The following is a 24,023-nucleotide window of genomic DNA, read 5'->3' on the forward strand; positions in this document are numbered from 1 at the left end:
CATTGTGCCATGGGAGGCTACCCTAAAATATGCCAACATGACGGATGGATGGATGAACTTCTGAGGTGGGAACGATATTAGCGGCACTTATATAGGGCCATAAAATAGTATTCAACCTTGACACTAAATCTTTGTGCAATGCAAAACAACAAGGAGAGCTGTATGAAACAATAACAGAAATCCACTCAAACATGATTCGATCCAATACCCACTAGCGTACGAGTCCAGAACGTCACTACGAAGGTAACTCAAAACTGTGTTATATAACTATGGATTTACATCATTTAAAGATGTAAGAATTAACAACACATGATTTGCAAAGTTAAAAATTATAATTGTCTTAGAAAGATATGTTCTCCTTTATGAAGCTTTTCATTTATAATTAACGGTTCAAGCGACATTCCATCATATTTCTTAAACTATATATTGTATTTATTTATTAGTTTGTAATATGTATAGAAACAAAGCCAATGTTCCCCATTAAAACTGTGCTGATCAAATCATAATCAATTTCCGTTAAAGAAACGACTCAAAACAATAAAAAAAACGTTCAAAGCATATGTTCACATATTTTATTGATCATAATGGAAAGTACGTCTTCTGCGACCTAGCTGTTCAGATACTGAGGACACTCTTGTGTTTATATATATATATATATATATATATATATATATATATATATTAGACGTTTCCAGCCTTAATGTTTATCGTTATGATATTCATTTTAAATGAAATTATAAATAATTTATTACACTCAAGTTTAAATTATCATAAATAATAACTGTGGTATATTTATTTCGGCTTGAGAACAAACCTTCCGCCTCATTCAAGAGACAATAATAGTCTCAACATGTGTTCAGACGGCAGATGTCAACATTACGTCACAAGGTTAGCGAAATATCATGCACATTTGTATCCAGCACGCGTCAATCAGTATTCAAACAACGCGTCGCGTTAAACAACTGTCCTGCCTTCTAAACAGTTGAATCTCAATTGGTTTATATCATCTCGATGAGAAGTCGGTAAGAATTCATGATGAATGGCGGGTAAGTGGATATTGACTGTATTCTCCGGTATCCTTCGTACTTGAAGGATTCATGTTTGAAGTTTACTTTTGTCTGTTATTTTACAAAACATGAGAATGCTGATTTATCTTAAGTTCTGTTGAAATATTATGTATTGAGAGTGGTAACTGAGATTTTCGGGGGTCCGCAGTGGCCGCGCGGTCAGAGACATGGGCCTTGTTTTCTGAGACCTGGGTTCGAATCCCACTCAAGCCATGGATGTTTGTCCGCGTTTTTCTGTGTTGTGCTGTCCTGTGTACAGGTAGAGGCCTTGCGACGGGCCGATCCCTCGTCCAGGGAGTCCTACCGAATGTCTATAGATGAAGCCAACGAAAAGTTGGGACCCGCAGTGCTTAGGCGCTTGAAGAACAGGTCGTTCCCAGTATCACAGTAACTGAGATTTTCACTGCAGTTCCTGCTCAGTCTTTTGTTTACCACACAGTGTCGAAAAGGTGAAAATAATCTTATTAATGTACGACATTTCATTTTCATCTAACAAAAATACGATTCTGTGCCCTTATACTGTCATATCTGCACTTAGACGAGCTTTGGAGGTAAGTAATCGCGTGCATTATCTACATGATAGCAATAATCGGTAAAGAAATTTAAGAAATCCTTTTCTTTGTCAGTAAGATGTTTCTCCTTCTTAGATGTCTTCGTCTTGATGGGCGGAGGACTTGATCTCGGCTTCAGTTGTTTTCCTCTTCTGTAAGCAGGTGGTTCAAGGGCTCTTCTGAACCTCCGCTTCAGCTTCTCTGCCATCTTCAGCTTGGTCTCTGCTTCCTCAGCCATCTTCATAATCCTCTCTTTCTCCTCGTAAGTTTCGCTCTCAGCCATCTTGACAATGCCAAGCGGCAAGCAGTCGAGTGTGAACACTAAGGACTCCATCTTTAACTCAATTCCGTTCATCATATCGTACAGACCCAGAATTCCGTCATTAGGACCTATGCACGTCTCGTAGACATCTTCGACAAACACATGAAGATTTAAGACGCTCTCAGAAACAATCAGATCCATAAACAATCCATATAACAGTTCTCTGGCCTTATCCTTGAGCGATTGAACTTTCTCCTCTTCCCAGGTTATAGCAGCCTCAAGGTCCTTGATTTTACCCCTCAAGAAGGCAGGCTCAGTCTCGAAATGCTGCCGCGCTTGTTCCAAACCTCGCTGAACAGTGTGAGTAGGATCTGACAAAGATTGAGAATGTAACAAGGCGTTCAAACTCTGCAGCTCCATGTCTTTGAACACTTGGATAAGATCGCCTGTTTCAGTAAAATACAACAAAGGTTCTTCCCCTCTGTTTATATCCGTCAGACATAAATCCAACAACGCATCTAGTGAAAGAGTCGATTCCGTCAAAGACAATCTACATTGACCGAAGAGTGTCGACATCTCGCTTGCAAGTGTGACGGAACCGTCTTTATTCCTGTTTAAGTAATCATGTTTCTTCCTCCAATCCATCGGACTGACCATGTACAAGAACTTTTGTAACATTTTACAGTTTCTCCAGTTTTCCGCTAGGATGTGTAACTGACATTTGACGGTCCCTAACTGCTTGTCAATTTCCTTCAATTCACAACTCATACGAGCTGATTTCTCAGCTTCTTCTTGAGCATCAAGAAAAATCCTTTTTGATGATTCATAATCTTCCTCTAGAAACTCTTCGAAGCTATCAGCATATAGCTTATGCATCGATTGAACTTTATTCAACCTCTTCTGTTCGTCTTTGAGATTCTCTTCAATTTGCATAGCTTCATCCATCTGGTATGCCACTTTGAGTCTCGTCCTCAACGTCTCCCTCACTTCCTCTACATATTTCCTGATGCCGAACTTTTCTTTGATCGGGCGACCTTGTATTATTTTAAAGAACTGGGGATCGATGTCCAGGAGTTCGGGCTCTCTGCTCTCATCCACCTCGTCATCTGGTATGTACAGCCTGTTTAAGATATCCATGTTCTGGCGTGATCTGAAATTCGGCTTGGTGCGGACGTCGTACTGAGATTCTTTTTCTCTTAAACTCTGTCTCCACGTTTTGTAGCCGAACTCCTTTGTGTCCGGAGGATACCAAAAGGGTGTTAACTCCTTGGTAACATCTCTCGCGGTGCTCTTGGTAACTCCCGTCCCGGTAGTAAAGTAGTGCACGGACCTGCCTGTGTATTTCTTGTTGAAGATGCAATCCTGAAGAGAAGGTCTCTTCACCTTTCCGTTGAGTCGTAAATTCTTATCAGCTTCGGGTTTCGTCGTTGATAAGAATGAGCATGGTTTGATACCAGAAGCCATTGCGTCGATCAAATCAGGTAAGGAAACTTATCTGTGTAACCGAAATATGATTAACACCTACAAATTAAAACTGACTGTGAGCATTTATAGTTTTCTTGGCACAAACGTAGCTCTGACGGAGTGAAGATTTAAACATGTCCACACACTTTCACGCACAGAAAAGTCAAAGACAAACAGGACAGTAACACATTTTAAGGTTTTTGAGTTTTATTTCAAATGGAAATAAAAAGAATAGGACGAAACACACCCTATTTTGCTCCCGTTTTCGGTAAAATAAAACTTTTTATTCTCACTTTTAACGTAAGATTCTTGTCAAAGATAAATTTCACGAACAAAAAGAACGAATTATTCCACACTCAACATATTTACAAAGATCTGTAAGTGAATTCTTACCAGATATGATAAATAAATGTCCATCGACCCGATCCCACCATTTTTTCACTTGCAACAGCTGGTCAGAGCTTGTTACGAATTACCTACCTCCCCAGAACTGGCCCTAATGGGGCTCTAACCACAATCCTTCCGTGTATCTGAACGTCGGCGCTAACGTCGCCTGGCGTTTGTAACTCAGGGCGTGTCAGTTCGTACCAGTTGTGGCGCCACTACTTTGTTACTGTCAGTGCACCCGCGCCCCCCCCCCACCCTCAAGACACCGTGCCCACACGAGCTGACACGACTGCTCAATCAGTTTTGTTATTTCCATATTCTAACGAGCTCGATGCAAAAGAGTCCTTCATAAGAAGGTGATAGATCGTACGCCCACCAAGTCAACAAATCCACCGCCTTTTATAAAACGCAAAGATTATTTATCGTGGAGCACAGAAGGCTAATACGTTTGTTATTTTTGTGACGATAATAAAGTGAAATGTGTTGGCGGATGGAGCCCCTAATTTAAACGCCTGAACCGGAAGTGTGTTTCGATGTAATAGGCTGGTACTTCATTCTACCGCCGCAGTGCCACGTTCAGCTACTTCCAATTAGTAACAGAAGCCCTAATTCCAAACACTTGATCCAGTTTGACTAAGAACGGAAGCCATACGCATTTTGGCTCCGCTGAGTGGCTTCTTATTGTATGCAAAAGAGTTCAACCGGTTTACTCAACTCTTCTTGCCCGCGTCACACTAGAATTACAATAGAGAAATAAATTTATAACAAGAGTACACCTACTTTCAAGAAATGTCCTTTGCTGTATAAAAAAATATAAAATTATCGTAAAACAGTTCTTAAATAAACATAAATTTAAAAAATATTAAGCAAATACAGTGGTTTCCAAGCTTTATACGAGGCGCGTCCACAAAGTAAGTTTCCCTGGGGCCGTTTACAGAAACAAAACACAATTTCATGGAAATATTTATTGCAACAGATACAACAAGTGTCCAGCTATTTTTCAACATATTCGCCACCGGAATTGAGACATTTGTCATACCGTGGGACCAACTTTTGAATACCTGTGTCGTAGAAGTCTGCCGCCTGGGATTGGAACCACTGTGTGACAACCATCTCCGCCTCTCTGTCATTCTCAAAACTCTGACGCTGACCGGACAGGAATTTCTTGAGGTGTAGGAAAAGATGGAAATCACTGGGAGCGAGGTCCGGGCTGTAGGGTGAATGATTAAACACCTCCCAGCTGAACTCCTGCAGGAGACTTGCTGTCCGTCGAGCCGTGTGCGGCCTAGCGTTATCACTGACCGCACTTCACAGTCGGCGGGAGCTGGAATAAGAACCTCCATCTTCAACAGCTGCAACGATGCTACTGTGAGAACGCGGGAAGTGCCGTTAGTGCATGCGCCATGCTACGTCATTGCTCTATCACGTACGCACAGTCGCTTCGCGCAATATAAGGTTTGCTAGCTGTGGGACGAGTGGGAAACTTACTTTGAGGACGCGCCTCGTATATAATGGTGCCTCCCACAACTTGCATGCAGCTCAGACAGTACAGTGACTGACAACGGACTGAACGTCCAGACCGGCTCTGGGTCAACTTTGCAAAGATTTAATCGAACTCTCACTTCTTTACTCGTGTGTGTACGTAAAATTACATATATTTTAGGTTTTTAACACTTAACGATATTTATAAATATTTTATAAATATTATTGGAACAATTCACTTGCGTTATTAATCAAAATAAAATTTCCAATCATTTAAAAAAATGTATTATGCAGCAACATTTTACAGTGCGCGGGTCACATACAAGTTTTTGCCCATTTACCTAAATTAACTGACAATGCACCAGTCTATCGGCTAGCGCAGAAATAATTATCTGTGCAATTTTCCACTTACATCCTCTATTGCCAATAGGTGCGTTTCGCTTCATGTTTCCGGTGTTTTTAATATTAACATTTTCTTCATTCTTACGCAACATCGCAAAGGAATTTTGTGGACTTTCGACTTGCGATAAAATACAAAGCTGTTTTGTTTTCTAGAACATAACTGCCTCAGCTGAAGAAAGCCTTAATTACCGACAATAACGTGACATTAAAAACTGTTTAATTTCTTTACATTCAATGTTTAATTTTATATAACCATTGTTATCTTCAGAGTTAAAACGAGCTCCTTTTGGGCAGAACAATGGACCTGTCGTCAGACAGAACACTAAATAATAATAAGATGAGGTGATCTAGCGGTTAGAACGCTGGCCTTGTAATCCTGGGGATCTCGGGTTCGATTCCCGGCGGTGCCCGAATTTATAACTTGTGTTGGGCAAGGCCGTGGTCTAGGTAACACGGAGTTTTCCTCCGGGGGCTTCCCCGGTTTCTCCGTGGCATCCCAACAATTACTCCATTCACACACAGAAGAAGGCAATGGCAAACCACTTCTGGATCATCTGCCAAGAACGTATATGAACAGGTCCCAGTCCGAGAAAAGGATGGAAGGATCCTGTTCATATGGACCTGTCGTCAGACAGAACACTAAATAATAATAATAATAATAATAATAATAATTGTTATCTTCAACACCTCGCACAGCAATTGGCAAAAGTTCGAGGCACACAGGTTGAGAACCGCAGACTCTACTGATGTTACAGAATGAAAGTGTTAATTTACGGTCTAAACACACTGGGCCTAATTTCAACAAAGAAGTGTCCACTTTCAGCGTTAACAAACTGAATGCGTGCCGAACCATACAGTCAAGCTGCTATTACATATTTCAGCCTTCTCTGCACGCGTAATCGGGATGTAATGCTCAACTTAATTTCACATTCGGGGTCTACAGTAACTGATGTTGGTTTGTGTCTCTTAAATTATTATTCTTGTTCCTTCTACGACGTTTCCACTTTCGGAGCGCCGTCTGACAACAAATTCTTTAATTTATCTCTGTCTTCCCACAGCTGCTCCTTCTTGATTTATTCCCATGTCTACCCTTCCTTCGTAGGTCCTTCGTGTGTCAAATCTCCCAGCCTGTTGTCTGTCTTGTTGGATCGATCTTATGATGAGGCAGTAAGCACCTCTGAAACGTCGGTAAACTTATATCAGACTATGCGGTGCAGCATCCCAGAAGCCTGGCCATCTTCACACTCGCCGCCGTGGGAACCTGAAATATCTCCTACCTGTCGTTCTATCTTGATCACTGCCACTGTCTTCATATGCAAATCTTCTCTTCGAGTCTTACTTCATTATTAAAACGTGTCCGCCCACTCACTAATTTATACGAAACTCAAATTGAACCAGCTCCATGAGCACAGCCCTCGTGGAAAGGTTACGCTGTTAGTCAAGAAATTCCCCGTTTTTTATGGAAACCGAGGGTTCATTACCGTGTTAAACATCCTCCTGAATCTTCTTCTCAAATATCCTTAACTTAACTTTAGAGACGAAGTTTCACACCCATACAAAACAACAGGATTTCCCCCCCCCCCCCCCCCCCCCCGTACAGTACAGTCTCGATTATCCGACCTTCGGTTAACCAACACTCCGTTTTATACGACGTGTCGTGTCGGAACGCTCCATTTTATCAACATCAAACTCAGCAAGTAGCAGAATACATCACACTCCCCCATCACGCACGTTCTACACTTTTATATACTCAGATGCCGCAGACGAACTGCCAATCAGGCGCTGGCGTGACCTTGCCGGAAACAAATGGAAGGAGGCTCAGAGGCAAATGCCCTTTACTAATTTCTTGAAAGATTACGCTTTAATTTACAACGTCGGTGAACATCTACCAGACTACACGGCGCAACAACCCAGAGGACAGTCACCTTCAGACTCACGGCCGTGAAAACCTCAAATCCTACTTAGGATCCAACAGGTGCCACTTAGGCCTTAAAAAAGATCCCCACATTAAACAAAGGCATAAAAGCCATGTGTAAGTGCCATTAGAGTCACAGTGAAATTTGCCAGGCAGTGACCCGTATAAGGACTGTTACAGCTTCGGTAATTGCGTCTCCCGTCTGTGGGCGGCAGGCGGTCTAATGCCAGGATACAGACAGCATGTCTTTATAGCCAGTCGCCATGTTTATAGCCCACACTGCTATCAACATGAGTATCGGTAATGCAGATCTCTTCCAAACATGGATCAAGTCAAGTGGGAACACATCCGTTTATGAAAAGATTTAAAACAGATTAAGTTGAGGGAACGTTTGCCAACGTGCCGTCACCTACGTAAGAAAACTACAGATAAAGTAAAAACATAGACTGAGTCTCAGAACAGACAGCTGAGAAAAAGTTCCAGACGGCTAGCGAAAATCACACACAACTACTGAGTAGCTTCGTTGTTTGTATAAAATATATTAAGCTGTTCCTTTGCCAAGACCTTGACAATAAATGCATATGAATAATCATTTATGAGCACTTAACAGGCAAAATGTTTCGGTGCTCACATGCCATCATCAGGACTTCTTATATTTGTGTTAAATAAAGGCAATGTTTTAAATTATAGGCATGTTGAAAATCAAATATATTTGGTAAAAAATATGGCGCTATCGCCAGAATTTGATATCTGAGCTTTGTGGATGGTCGGGGATTCCCCGGCTGGGGATTCACCACCTAGTCGCTTCGAACTGCAACAACTCATGCAGGTCTTCAAGGGAAGTGTCCGTTATTTCTGTCCGATTCTGACCAAAATTGGGAAGTGTTGACACGTTTTAATAAAATTCCTCGGACAGACGTAGCGATTTTAGGCACAGTTTTAATTTACAGCTTAAGTACCGGTGTCAACTCCTTACTTGTATTCGAGGTCTACCAGGTTCGAATCTTGGCTGAATTTTCAACTCTCCATTATGGGAGTTTTACCTTTTTCTTCAGTCGCTCCAAATGAACGAGAGCTACCTTAAAAATCCACATTCATCATTCAACGTATGCCCGCCTGCCGAAGGAAGTTAACTCAACACTGAGCAAAGTATCATCATAAAGTTAAAACTCCCATGTTCCCAACTAGCACTTCAAACTTTTGTGGTAGTTAAACGCGGATTCGTAATTTGTTTAATGGATCTCCATCAGTCACTAAGTACGAGTAGAATGATACATGAGGGAATTTAGTACCGGTACCAACATAACATTTGTAAGCCAAAGACGACCTCAGTCTATTAGCCTATTATCGTCTACTTCCAGTCATCGGAATACTATTTAAATAAAACATAGCTGTTAAAATAAAATCAATAATTACTGAAAAATATATTGTGTGAAAGTCTTATAACAGCCATATTACAATTCAAAATGTCTGTGCAAAATTAATATGAGCATCCAGATTTCTTCTGTCTATATCACCAACTCTTGGTCTGCATATAAAGAGCCCATTATTTAGACCGATTTCGGACAAACTTAAATACATGGAGAGGAGCATTTACTACTTTGGTTCACAGTCAAAATTCAATTTATAAATCTGAGTGTTCATATTGTTACTGAGATCGGCCTATCTTTGATATTTTCATTAGTTTCCAACCAAAGGAGTAAAGGAAGGTTGTAACTGTCCTTAATTTAATGAAATGTATCACGCATGATGAAAACAAAACTTGCAGACAAGACTTTAGTCTGAAAAACTCGAAGGAACGACGTTAATTTCAACACCTACGCACAGTAGATGAAACGACGATGAAAAAAGCTGATCTTAAACATGATATAAGGACTTGAAATGCATTCACGTGACACAGGGCTCTTGTGAACTCGGTTGTATGAAGCAGGAAATCCATTGTGACCAGCTGATTACGGCTGAAATGCTCCAACGGAATAATAAAAGCCGCTTGTAACCTCACACAGGATAATCTGTTGGGACTTAGTTACTTCATTAGATTGCCTATAATATCTGTCCGTGGCATTGTGGCAATGTACGATCACACTTAACGTTCTAGAAATGCTGCTTCGTTAAGTAAATACTTCCTGCGGCCAGCTATTGTTAAAAAATCCCCAAACTACGAGTTATTCAGGCATCCTCAGGTGGTTAACCAGCCTATCGCAAACCCTATATCAACATAGGCAATCAAAGACATACACGACTTGTCTACTAAAAATAATAAAAATAATACGCGAACATAAAGATCAAGGAAAGCATTCTACGCTCACACTAAAACGTAAAGAACGCCTAGAAAGTGAATTTATTATTGTGCTTAATTAAGCACCACGTCAGGAAGACGTGGAAATATGGCTCTACTTATTCTTAACCTCAGAACTGTGGATGAGTGACCGGCTGACGCATTTCCTTCGGGAAAAGAGCCCCCCGGTACCTGCTTGGTAAGGGGCTGGCTCGGTCCTGGAAAAAATTATTTCGCCTCAGATGTCTCAACTACCCTTAGTACGCGGCTTTTTAAACTTCCTGAGTCGTACAGCCTATACAGCGTCAAATGAGGTGGAAACATGGCCAGGAATGAAAAACCGTCACGGATATCAAATAAGGTCGTAAGGACTTGTTTCAAGTCCTGGACCGGCATCGGCTACGTGACTTCCGTCATAACAGGAGCAGAGCCCTGCCGAGACTGGAACCAAGTACTACCCAGATACAAATCCAGGGCGTCACTGTTGCATCGACTTACCCAGTCACGTGACCAACGTTTCAAAAGACGTTTCCCAAATAAAATTATACGCCAGTTAAAGGAAACTGTCACAAAAACTGATAAATTCTATGACAAAGACATTGAGGAACATCGCTATAATATCATTCGTCAATTAAACAATTTCTTATAAAACAACCTGCAATTAGCAATTTCATGGTCAGCGAACCCCTTGAAATATTCTGGGCACAAACGATTGTCGGACCACAGTATGGTAGCCTATGACCTAATCGCTGAACAGGGAACATTGAACTTGATTCAACGTAGCCCGTTAGAGTCAAGCCTCAAGAAGCCACAGCCACTGAGCTGCATCCAGATCGAGTTCGGTTCACCATAATTAACTGCGGTTAGAATGTTACACGCTCCGAAGACACAAGACACTTTCGTAAGTGGCTGAGGTAGGTCCTACATCCCGACTAAGGCCAGTGGTTATCCAGCTTCAGACAGCGCGCAAGTCTCAGACTAAGTATACTACGCAAGCTAAAGACATTACCTACAAAGGAACTGAAACAGCTAGCCACAAAGTACGGCCGCCTGGAAATAATGTTTAAAGTTAGGACAGTATATGCGTCCTTATCTACTACCCCTCACAACCCTTCTTAACCCCTTTCAATTGCCTTATAAGGGACTACCGTACACTATACTCGATTCAAGATGTGTATGGAGCGGAAGTGAACAAAGACGAGGAAATACAGGCACGTGACATGCGTACTTTACAGTCACACGCCGGCGCTTGAGTTCATATTTACTTTTATAAGCTCCATGGAATGGCGCTCACAGCAGCAGACGAACATGGCGTGAACCGTGTTGAAAGGTACTTCCCCAGCTCTCGACCAATAAATAGGCCAGTGTTCGTTTGTCTGCTCCATACACATCCCGAACAAAGTATGCTCTTGTGTTCGGAATATATTCGTTTCCGATCTGTGATAGAGAACGCGTTTACGTGCTTCCGTTGTCTTTCGAAGCAAATGCCGGAAGAGAACTTGCAAATAGGACACGATCATCTTCAAAATTCTTAGTTAACTCGTCATTTACATAATATTCCTCCCATCTCTTTCGGTGTCACATAACCCAGCCAGTTAAAATAGAGAATCATTAAACAACGTTGAAATTAATAATTAAAAAGTATACTTTCAAGGATAAAATAGAAAAATTAGGACATGCTTCAAGCGGTATTCGAACGTGCTACTGAACGGCGCGGTTACCGGAATCGGCCATCATGACTTTGAAAAAATCCATTCACATAACATTATTTAATACATAATTCATGTGACTTAACTTGCTATCTAGAACCGCGATTATCAACCGGTGGCCCGCAAAAGCTGCCGATCCGCAGACCCAAGTTTTATGTATGTCTTGCACAACTACAATATAACCTCACTAACTTGGACACTTGCGGTTCGACGATAATGTGTCCAACTTACAGAGGTGTCCAGGATAGAGGGAAAGGGGAAAATTTTCCTTTCAAATTGTGGTGTGATGACAATGTGGTAATTGTAAAGTATTATGGAGCCCTTCCCAAAAAGGAAATTATGATAAGAAAAATGAAAAGGATAATTTAAATTTTTACAAATTTTGTTTTCACTAAATTAAACTTGCATGGATAATCTCAAAGGGACGGGCACCAATACTTTACGTTTACCGACAATGTAATCTATTTAATTACATAATCTAACTACTGTAGAATTAATGACAATAATAATAATCTTTTGAAATCCACTCTCATGGTTGCAGATTACACCCCAGCCTCAATGAAATTTTAAATGTTCAGAATGTATTTTTTTAATTGTACTTACGGCATTAGCTCAACATATGATGTCACTTAATTCTTGTAAAAATGTCCGTCACAAGACACTATACACTTTGACTGCATTCCAATAATGTGTTCAATTTCTCACACCCTCAACCATAAGCTAATCCTCAGGTAGAAGGCATTCATTGTCAGAAATTCAAAGCAACAAAATACTAACTGTAAAAGTTTCCCATAAAAGCATTGAAGCTAACTGCATGAACCTGTCCAACTTACAACAAAAGGGGTGACCAAGTTCCAGGATAAGGGGGTGTCCAAGATATAGGATATTGTGGACATGTAAAATTATAGGATATTCGCCGGTTCCAATTAAAAGTGTCCAATATAGAGGGGTGTCCAACTTGAGGGGTTTTACTGTACCTAACTCCATGAATAAGCGCCCTCCAGGAGAAGGTGCCGTCTTTTACGGAACCTAAAAGTTCATTATATTCACATCAGCCGGTCCCAAACCTAAAGCAGCTGAATCCAATCAAAACCCCCACACCCTATTTCTCAAAGATTCGTTTAAAATTCCCTACTATCCTTCCATTTAAGGCTAGGTCTTTCAAGTGCTCTCTTAGTTTGTTTTAACACTTCAATACTGCTTTACAGGGTTAAACTGGTAATAACTATCACAAAAATAATGTTTTCTATTATTTTATGGTTGTGTAGTATTCAAACATGCATGAGAAATACATTGAGTAATGTTTCTGAAGTAGGGAACCAGTCAATTTTTTTTCGCATTGAAATTAATGGGAATTTCATCTTAGATTTACGAATTTTCACCCTCGGAACACTTTTCATCGAATGGATTATGTTCGTATATCGCGAGATGGGTGTACATATCTAATCTTACCATGCGGGCTCTTCTTCTCATGTAAATTGTAAAAAGGGTCTATAGTATAATACTTTTTTGTCTGTGGTACCCCAGGCCTGTGATACATGCAGGGTTGTAAAAGGATAAGAAGCCGTGAGGCCGAATCCTTACAGGTACCATATTAATTTAGTGCACAAGTGTTCTGAAACACGTATTTGCCGTACTCCTGAAACAGATGCTTTATGGTACAACAGAGAATGTCCAGGCTTCAGAAAATATGGCACTTTACTTTTTGTGGCAGCAACTTGCAGGGACCTCTCAGCTTGAAATGACAGATATGAAAAACGTGGGCACAGGTCAAAATGACAAGTGGCTTGGGTTTTGAGCAAAAACTCTGCAAACATTGGTAAGAGCAAGATCTATCTTGACAAAGGACGGTAGCCAATCAAATTTTAATGTTTAAATATCCTTAGAGGGTAGGATTTGAGGTTCTCACGGCGTCGAGTACAAAGATGGCTGTCTTCTGGGTTGTCGCGTCGCCAAGTCTGGTAGAAATAGCCAGAGTTTCAGAGGTCCTTGCTGCCACCATCATCATGGTGATTAGTCATCATTGGTAAACTTTTACCAGACTACACGGCGCTACTACCCAGAAGACAGCCATCATCTGAGTGACTGGAGAAAAAACTGTGACATTTCTCTAATCACCCAATAAGACTGAACATTTTAAATGTGTTCAGCTACCTCAGTGCATTTTGAAGCGGAATTCTTGGACGGCCTTTGAAAATTCGGAATTACAATTAGTATAAATTTTAACGTGAACAAAAATGAATTATCATGAAATGTGATAGAGGTGCAAAAGCACATTTAGTAATTCCACATGGTGAAAGTGTAATTAACTGATCAATTTTGTTGTTTGCGTCAGGTGCATATAACGGTAATTTAAAGTGATTAAGTATGTATTAAAATGTATTCTACAGTTATCTAACTCACCGTAATCCAAGTTACAATAAACAACTCACTACAGAATTCCAGTTCATCATTTCACACACCCACAATGATCCCTCATTACATCAGCAAAATGTATCCAGTAATTACTAACCCAACGTCGCGCTAGGACCAAACCAACCCGCTTACAGAACGACCCTTTCGCTAAGAACGTCTCCTACCGTCTGCTAGTCCACGAAGCAAATGACCCAGCCACATCCACCTTATCCACTAATTAACTTTGATCACCTAATTAAACCGACAGTCACATCATCAGGTGTGACCAAAGTGTGTACTCAATTAATAAGTTACAAGTGAAGTAAGAGGTCGCTTGCAGGACCTACAGATATACAGAGTCCCACCTAACTCTACGACCAAAATTAATTTCATCATTTTAACACATTGTTTTTCAAATAAAATGTGTACAGTGTCCAATTAAGTAAATACAATACGGTTTATAAAAAATGAATGTGTTGACCTCGTTTCAAATCTGGCTGTAATTCTAGCTTAAAAATAAAAAGAATTCCATTTAAAAATAAGGTAACATTGATAATTTCATAACAAAGATTCCACAATTATCCTCCTTTTATACAATCCGTGAGTTCACTATCGTGTTCACAAAATCCCGCTAACGGTCTTTCTTTCAGCCAGATGAATCCAATCCACACACTCCGACCCCAAATCTCCTAGATACATTTTAATATTATCCTCTCACCAATGTCTAGGTCTTCCGAGTGGTCTGTTCCCTTCAGGCTTTCGAAACAAAATTTTGTACGCATGTCTCATATCTATTTTGCGTGCTAAATGACCATATAATTCTCCTTCATTTAATCATTCTAATAATATTCGGTGAAGACTACGAATAATGGCACATCGTTATGTAACTGGCTCCACTCCACTGTCACCACGTCCCTCTTTGGTCCAGATATTCTCATAAGCACCCAGTATTCAAACACCTTCTACGCGTTCTTCCTTTAGTGTGTGAGAGACAAAGTTTCACACCCATACAAAACACGCGGCAAATTAATAGTTTTGCATATTTTAATATTTACTTTTAACATTTTCAGATAGCACACAGAAATAAAACATATTCTTAGCCTTCAACCTTCATTACGAAAAATAGTTCCCTGACATCAGAAAACACGTTTTATTAACGTTCGCGGTTGGTTAACTCATCAGTATTCGGCAATAACTATTTATTGCTGCTAGAAACTTTCAGCTTCGGCCTTAATTAAGAACGTGAAATCAAAAATTGTGACGCGTCCTCGTGATGAACATTTGAAGGGAGACATGCGTAACGTTACAAGATGAATTGAACCAGAAATGACGAATTACTCTACCAAAAGCAGTTTAAAAAATTTCACTAATGACCAATACTGTTAAAGACGTATACTGAGCAATACGTAAACCTGTTCGCAGTGGTACGCCTGAGTTGGTTGGCATTTCTGATAGACTGCAATGGCGGTCATAAAACAAACTGTCTCCATTACCTTGAGGTTTGCGATTCGATGGCAAGGGGGTGAATGTGGCCCCAGGTGTCGAAAAGGTTGAGGACCCCTGGAGTACAGTGGGAGACTGTCAAGAAACGCGACCAGTCGTCGGAAAAGCCGCTGTCTTTACTGGACTATGAGTCAGAAAAGGTTGATAACCGAAGTGGACACTACCACAAGCTACGTTGGGCGTACAGTGTGTTCGTTCGAATTGTAAATCTTTCTGGACATTGCAACACCCTTTTACTTTAGATTAGGGTGGGGTTATTTCGTGTACAGCAACGACCACTGGACCGTTTATACGGGCGTATCATAAGCATTCGAGGATACATCAAAATTTTTAAAGACCATATTGATGAAAGGCGTACGGAAAGGAAGTGCCGAGGAGAAAATTCGTACCTAAGAGAGAGGAAATACCAGAAGGGGCTTAATCTGAATTCTTAAAATATTAAAACAATCAAATTAAGAAGCACTTGATTTCCGAGATGTAGCATGCATGACATATATAAGAATTGCATTAAAACGTTTAATAGAAAAAAGGGACACGAAGACACTACTTGGAAGACCTAGGCGTAGATGAGAGGATAATATTAAAATGGAGCGTCAATGAACAGGATATTACGGCGTGGACTTGATGCACGTGGTTCGCGACCAGTGGCGGGTTGTTGTGAACACGACCAAGAACCTTAGATCCCAAAACAAGTGCGTAATTTATTAACTAGTTAAATAACTATCAGCTTCTCAAAAATGATTCTTCTCCGTAGAATCAGATTGGTGGCAGTTTCCTCAGGTGCATGGTTTCAAGGTAGCAAATTATAATTATAAAATAGAAATTCAATTAAAAGCACAATTAATAACACAAGATCCGTCTACACACAATCCTGTATGGTGCAACTATTAAAATTTAAAAACTGAACCTTAGAAATCAGTTAAAACAAATAAACTGAACCATTAAAATACTTCAAAACGTGTTTGTGGTAAAAATGGTTAAAACTGGAATATTATTTACGTTACATTTGTGTTTACACAGCATAGAACCAAGGATCCTTGTTAACATTAATTATTGTGTATTATACCTGAGCACTGCGGGTCCCAACTTTTCGTTGGCTCGATCTATAGACATTCGGTAGGACTCCTTTGACGAGATTGTGTATTATATGTATAGCTATCACATATCGATTCTTCGCACATAAAGTCGATTTTTGTGATGTGGGGCCCAGCAAGATGTCATGTGGATCAAAACTTCTAAAGTCACCTTTTAAATTCAACAAGAGACTACAATGAAAAAAAAATCTTGAGAAGCTGGGTGTTTTTCAATCAGTTTATGTACAGCGCAATCCATAGAGTGGGGTATGTCATTTAATATGTCTCTTAAAAATGCCGAAGAAAGTATGTAGACTGAACGCCAAATGCGCTGGAATTGTAAAGATTCTTTACGGGATACGATTAAACTTGATAATCGGTGTGATAAGTTGTCGGAAGTAGTTTAAATAAATTTTGAAAGGGAACTGGTATAATGCATATCAAATCTAAAACTTCTTGACGATGGTGAAGAGTCAATTGAATAAAAATTTTCTTGGATATCATCCATCGTCTAGTAAATATAAAACTTAGGGATTAGCTCTATCTAGTGGGCCCAACTGTGTAGGAACCTGAAGACGGAGATAGAGTCCCATCTCCGAAACGTCGTTTTACGTTTTATATTTTATATTTTACTAGACGATGGATAATATCCAAGGAAATTTTTATTCAATTGGTATAATGCATCTCATTTTCATGTGCACACATACACGTCAAGGATTAACCATGATATATACGCTCGTTTCCCAAACTTTGATCAATCATAAGCATAATTGTTATGGAAACTTGGGTATTTATTTCAAAGCTGCGTATAGCTCAACATCCGTGCTGCAATGCCTGTGGGATGTCTCGTCTCCCACCGAGCACCCACATCTACCGCGTCAGCCTCTGCTGTATCGAGGTCGATCGACACGATCATTAATATCGGAACCCCAGTATCCAGGTCGTTAACCGATCTGTGCTAAAGCGTCTATTTGCTTGTTTCCAGTCCCAGCAGAGGGCGATAATACTCCATGTGGGTCTACCACGGCTTCTAGAACAGCTGACAGTCGCTCAGCTAGTCAAAAAAATTCCCCTTTTATGAAACCCGAATGATTATTACCGCGTTCAAATAAAACCATTACTGAACAGACCTCGAACCAGTTGAATCCAGTTCCCCCCCTCAACACTGCACACGGTTTACGCCCCAAAAGAAAAGTAAAAATATTAAGTAGTTTTAAAGTCTTTTCCCCTCCATTTGACACCTAAGGGTCAGTCTGATTAATTATGTGCATTTCGTAATCTGTTTACCGTTCACATCTTAAGTTAAACGTGCCCACTGCTCTCAACCTGGATCTGCGTGCCAGACCACCTTTGCACTTTTATTTTTAGAATTACACCCGTGCCTACAACACCGCGAAGAGTTTAAAGAGCTTAAATGTCCTCCGCAGAAAGACGTGAAACAGTCATATTACAACGATGCTATACCACCGCTTACGTATATTCGTACGCATATGAACTATCCTCTGATACTTTGTACACCACTAACCTACATCACAACGTAGTCATTTTACCAAACGAGGACTTCAATTTCATAATGAAAAGAATTATGTAAACATCTTTCACATAACGGGAGTGCAATTTGCTGACTCTGTATTTATGGACATGCATACGGAACACGATAACGGGACATGTTTGGAATACTGAAGCACTCGAAACACAATAAGCAGGCTCTTACTGAGGAATGAAATTTAAATATAATAAGTAACGTCATGGAGCAATGTCCTTCTTTTCGAACCTCCTCATTATGTAACTTTCTTCCTCTGCTTACTTACCAAAAATGTAAATTACCATAAGTAACATAAAAAAAATTGCATCGGCCGGGAATCGAACCCGGGCCGCCCGCGTGGCAGGCGAGCATTCTACCACTGAACCACCGATGCGACATATGAGTAGCTTCCAAATTATGCATAATATTTAACTGGTATTTCATTGTAACTGGCGAACGGAAGAGTTGTACACTTCAGGCCTATGCATAAGAACAAATTCTGGCACGTTCGACGGATACTAAACCTTGCGAATCGCGCGTGACGTCAAACTTGTCTGAGGACAATACTATTTTCCTGGGCCGGATGTCTGGCTAGGAGACGACGTCATCCCTGAGGATTCCCCCTCCAAAGGAAATCATGGTAACTAAGGCAGATGTCTGCAGCCCTGCTGAGATAACTTTAATCAAGTATTTGTGCTTAAGTAAAGCAACTGTTAAAGCTGACCGACTTAAATTCTTTTTTTGTAAAATTCCCCAATATCATATTTAATCAAAATCTGTTTATCTCTTCTCATGATATTTTGTGTGTACCGACAGACAAAGGAATGGAACGATTTATAAAGAAACTCCGTACTAAAAAAGAATTGCGCGCTATGTGGATAACCAATCATTACACTACGGAAAATGAGACAAACTCGGCACTCTTAACTCACGTTCAGAACCCTTTTGCATTATAATTCAGAGCCAAGAATCATAATATTAAAAAGGATCATATGAACAGAGTGTATGTGAACTTGATTCACCTGACCGGTGGCGAGCTCTTGTGAATACATTAACACAAATTCTGGTTCCATAAAAGGTGAGATACTTCTTGAACTGATGAAAGATTATCAATTTCTACAGAACTATTTTTCTCTATGGAGTTAATATACTTCATGCACCTACTACTAACACAATAATGCTGTTATTTTAAGTCGTTTTTGGTAAGGTCGCAAAAAACCTGAGGTCCTAGGGTTAAAACAAAAGGGCTTCAGCGGCTAGAACACGTTTTTAAAAACGACAAACCGTCGAGACTCATGTGAAATCTAAAACTGTCTGGCGGTCCGGATGTCCGCTCCTACCACTAATTATTGTACCAGTGCCGACTGTACCACGTGGCTGTGTTTATTTTTACCCATAACGAGCCATTCAGTGGCGGCCCTACATTTTGTAACTTGGGACTGGTACTGCAAGAAATGGATTATCACGATGACTGGCGCCTTTTCGATACCGTCGGATGTTAAGATGATATTGTGAATGACGAATTAGAAAGGATTTGGAAGAAAGAGGTCGTGGCCAACTTTTCAAGAACTCTTCTGATGTTTGTCTGGAAGGACTGCGAAGAGCCGCAGATACAGTCAGTCTTTAAAACAAGTTTCAAACCCTAGATCCTAGAAACTGACGCAAATTTTTGGTCTAAACGCCTGAAGGGACGGCCACTCGGAAACCCTGAGTTTTGGTGGGAGGATAATATTAAAATGGATATTAGTGATAGGATGGGAGGGTGTAAATTGGTTTAAACTAGCTCAGGATATGGACCGTTGGCCGGCCCTTGTAAGCAGGGTGATTAACCTTCGGGTTCTATAAAATTATTGACTACATGAGTGACTATAATCTTCTCAAACAGGTTTCTGCTCCATGGAATTAATTAACCCAACCTGAATTTTGGTCCTGGAATTTGCTCCACACTTAGGTTAATCGCTGAGAACTCTAAAACACACCACGCCGACAGAATTAGGCCAACTAATATTTGCCACAGATAATACCAACATACTTGACGCGTATACGCGGACCGCCACTGTCAGTGAGTCCCACGTGCAGTGCTGACTGGCAGCCATTACAGTAGCGGTGAGGGTGGGAGGGTGGAATCTGTGGTACATAACGTCGAATGGAATAGAGGGTAGCTATATAAACGTAAACCACTCATCTCCGGAACACACATTTCCTGGCTCCCGTATAGGTCTACATCCGCGGTGTTAAAACTCGTTACTAAAAAAAGGGAGATGAACAAACAGCACGGCTCGCGGGCCACAAGAAAACTACTACAAAATCAAAACTCGACGATGTTAGTTTATTATTAATAATACTCAGCTTTATAAACTGTTAGTTACACGATACAGACAATGCAGTAATCGAATAATCCATAACCACACAAATGAATGAATAAGTATATAACAAATTACTAAATGAAAAAATAAATACAAGAAAATCTACATTGGCATGAAAACTAAAGTTTTCGCGTAAATAGTCCAAAATTAAGATCAACTGATACCTTGACAAGAAAACACGCCAAAGTTTACTTACTTTTATACATACCTGTCCACAACCCCCCCCCCCCCCCCCCCCCCGGCTGAGAGATAAAACATTAGCATAACCAGTTTGCCATCACCTATATTATTTTTCTTCAAAACGTGTAGCCAATGTATCTAAATATTTCACGGCGACCGATATAAAATTTTCAGATGTGTCAGTTGGGTAAAAAATTACAGACCTTTCATAGCTATCATAGGCTATGATGAGGACATAGATTGTCCCTGAAACGTCGGTGATATTTAACCAACTGACAGCTGATAGCTCGAGAAGATTTTATTTTAAAAATTGTTCTTGGCTTAGAAATACTTTGCCCATTGTTTCTGTTGGTCAGTGATAAACTTTATTATTTTAGATTTACAATGAACCATTTCATCTGAAACAATGTAACCGACGTTTTAATCATCTACGTGTTTGCATAAGTTGTTTAAAATTAGCTGCTGGAATGAATGTTAGGCAAAAAAGACACCTCCCACGGTTCGCATACCAGCCCTCTGAAATATGTGTGACGTTAGTTCGTTTCAGCATTGAAGCAAATGCGGACTTCAGATGAATCATTATAAATCTCCTCACCTCCTTAATCTTCTGTTCTATCGTTTCGAGAAGTAGTCATAATTCCTCGCAAATGCGTCTCTTCTTCCCATGTGGTCCGCTGAGTTCAGAAGGGGAGACTCATAATGGCACCTTCTGGTTGTAAAAATTCAGATTGATGGCGATATTAAAACGAAAAATCCGATATCTCATAAATCCTGCCGGGGGTCTTATGATAATTTTGTTGGGGGTGTGCATAATTCCAGCACGTTATCGGCGGCTAGCGTTTATGTTCCCACAAGACCCACAAACATGTTTCTAGGCAAACCGCAAAGAGACAAAGAAGACACCTAACCAAGCCAACTTTTAAAAGCGTTCGTTTGTTCAGAAATCGCACATCTACGAGAAAACAAATTGTATAAAGTTGTCTCTGTACTTAATTTAGCAGCACGCCATAAAGACGGATGGTGGATTGGAGGTATGGTCAGCTTTACCCTGCATTGAACGTTAGACGAGCCTCCGGAATCTGATCAATACACCCAGCTCCTACAAGCGAAATGTTCTGTCTGAAAAATGGTTACAATTAAAACTCGAGATCTGAATCAATTAGTAAATGAAGGAATCTCAGGCTCATGTTGATATGAAATTGATGAAGAGAAAGTCGTGAACTCAAAATGAAGTGAAATGTAAAATAAAAATTTTGGAGGCGCCGGGTATCGATCCCGGTACCTCTCGCATGCTAAGCGAGCGCTCTACCATCTGAGCTACGCCCCCGGTTGCTAGAACATGCCTACAAACAGTACTTCAAATTCGGAAGTAAACGCCAATACCTGCAATTTTCAAGGCCTTGGCATATAATGGAGGGTTCTGTTCTAGCGTAAGACATGGAATGTCATGTGTCTCTCTCTCTGAACGGAAAGAAACACATGCTGTGCAGAACCAACCCCATCTGACGCTTCTACTATACGCACAAAAGATTCACGCAGAAGTTAGTTTCGAATCGGAACAGACCAGAGGGGGCTAATACATGACAGCTAAAGAAAAATGAGACGGTGATGATTCTACAACTGGAAACTGTAATTAGGGGCGGAAACTCATACAATCCTGGAAGAAAAAGACCTGAGATTCGAACTGGATATGTTCATATCTGACGCATAGAAACTGTAGTAGTTACAAGGAAATTAAAGAAAACTGTTTTTGGATGTGACAGGAATTGTTAGCAGTGCCTGTCGTAAACCAAGCAGGCGCTGTACCATCTGAGATATGACCCCAATCAGGTTTTAACTACGGGTCCCTTTGAGACTCGTGTCACTCATCATCAAATGTATCTCAGGAGCAAAACTTGGATACCCGTGGGCGTCCGACCAGCTCCTATCCACGAACCTGCGTGTTCATTGTCTCATCACGGAATAAAGGATAGGTCATATTCGAACCAGAATTCCAGACCGGATCTAAAGAATAAGGGAAAAAAAAAATGCATCGAAGTAAGAAACACTGCCTGAAGGTTCAACGCTGCAGATACCAGAGTCAGCTACTGGACAAGACCTTGAGCTCCCATCATCAATAGGTCTACCTATCTCCATGAGATCCATCTTAATGTTATCCTCTCATCTTATTCTAGATATTGCAAATGGATTTTTGCAAAATGATCCCCCATTAAAATTAAAAGATTACAAGTGATTTGTATTTATTAATTTTGCCCTAGTTAGAAATTCGCTTCACCCAGGTATACAGGATAAAGTTATTAAAAATATATTTTGTGCTATTACATAGTTAAATCATTTCTAGGAGTCTAGGTACATGATTCAGTAATTCCTTCATTGAAATATCAACATGCAAGTGTAATATACACAATAAAAACTTAATTGTCAGCCCAAAGTAACCGAGAACATTTCACTGTTCTAAAAATACTAGGTGACCTGCATAAATCGTCAAGTTCCTCGTTGCGTAAGAAATGAAATGTCAAGAACAAGCGACCTTGTGCGTGCATATTCATGGAGTCCAGTTAAAAATGCAATGACCGGTAATATCGTAACACGCAATTGGCCGTATAAGAACTGCGTGTGCCTGAAATGTTTTCCCTCTTAACTTACTGCTTTCATATCGGAGTCCCAGTACTGTAATGAGGAAGTGAGTGATCTAGAGTTCTTATAAATTACCGAGAGGGAATTATGGGCGAATACGAAACAGGATACCGTATATTTCAACAGCTTACATGAACGGGAGAGATAAGAAATAAGTATAAAGTTTTTATCAGGAAACCTGAAGAGAATACCGAGGCGAATAATATTAAAATCAATCTTAAATAAATCGGATTGGAGGTTTTGGACTGGATATGGACATATGGTGGGTTATTGTGGACACGGTAATGAATCTTAAGTTCCATAAAGTGTAGGAAATTTCATGACAAGTTGAGCAACTACTGGCTTGACTACAAGGACTCCATCGAGTTTGATAGTTACCTGTCTGGACTGATCAGAATACTCTTGTTATTAAGAATATTAATTTTAATATTTTAATTGAGTGTCGTCTGTCGTCAGTACTATCAAATTTTAGTGGAAAAACCTTTTGGTAAAATGTCCATGAGAATATATACTTCTGAGGATGAAACCGGCTTAAGACTGTGTATTAGCGGTGTTAAATTTTCGAGTTCTGGCACCAGAGATTAAAGCAACTCTTGGAATTTATGTTACTAATCTAAGTTCTCTATGAACTGCAAAGCACAAAGAAGTTCACAGAGCAAAGTCCTTTTTGAAAATCTAACAATCTCTCAGCTGATCGTAGAAATCTTCGTTTTTTGACTTCGAATTTCTAATAGTGGATTCACAAAAGCCCACCAGTGGTCCCTATCAAAAGTCAGAAGAAACCGTGTACACCCCCACACCATATTTCTGCAAGAAGCTTTTTAATAT

General features: G+C 40.2%; 1 protein-coding gene and 2 non-coding genes across 3 annotated transcripts; all 3 read right to left on the reverse strand.

Annotated features, from left to right (window-relative positions):
• Positions 1 to 1,512: 1,512 nt before the first annotated feature.
• On the reverse strand, positions 1,513 to 3,439 carry LOC110827566 (cilia- and flagella-associated protein 100). The gene has a single exon (XM_022059323.2). The coding sequence runs from the start codon at positions 3,342 to 3,344 to the stop codon at positions 1,602 to 1,604; it is 1,743 nt and encodes a 580-aa protein (XP_021915015.2). The 5' UTR covers positions 3,345 to 3,439; the 3' UTR covers positions 1,513 to 1,601.
• Positions 3,440 to 18,335: 14,896 nt separating this feature from the next.
• TRNAG-GCC (transfer RNA glycine (anticodon GCC)) lies at positions 18,336 to 18,406 on the reverse strand. Its single transcript has one exon. It is a non-coding gene; the product is annotated as a tRNA-Gly (tRNA).
• A 3,406-nt stretch (positions 18,407 to 21,812) lies between these two features.
• Positions 21,813 to 21,885, reverse strand: TRNAA-AGC (transfer RNA alanine (anticodon AGC)). Its single transcript has one exon. It is a non-coding gene; the product is annotated as a tRNA-Ala (tRNA).
• Positions 21,886 to 24,023: the final 2,138 nt, after the last annotated feature.

Source organism: Zootermopsis nevadensis, unplaced genomic scaffold (genome assembly GCF_977971745.1).
Source record: "Zootermopsis nevadensis isolate Lab colony 2312 unplaced genomic scaffold, Znev_1.0 Znev_ptg000028l, whole genome shotgun sequence".
Lineage (NCBI taxonomy): Eukaryota > Metazoa > Arthropoda > Insecta > Blattodea > Termopsidae > Zootermopsis > Zootermopsis nevadensis.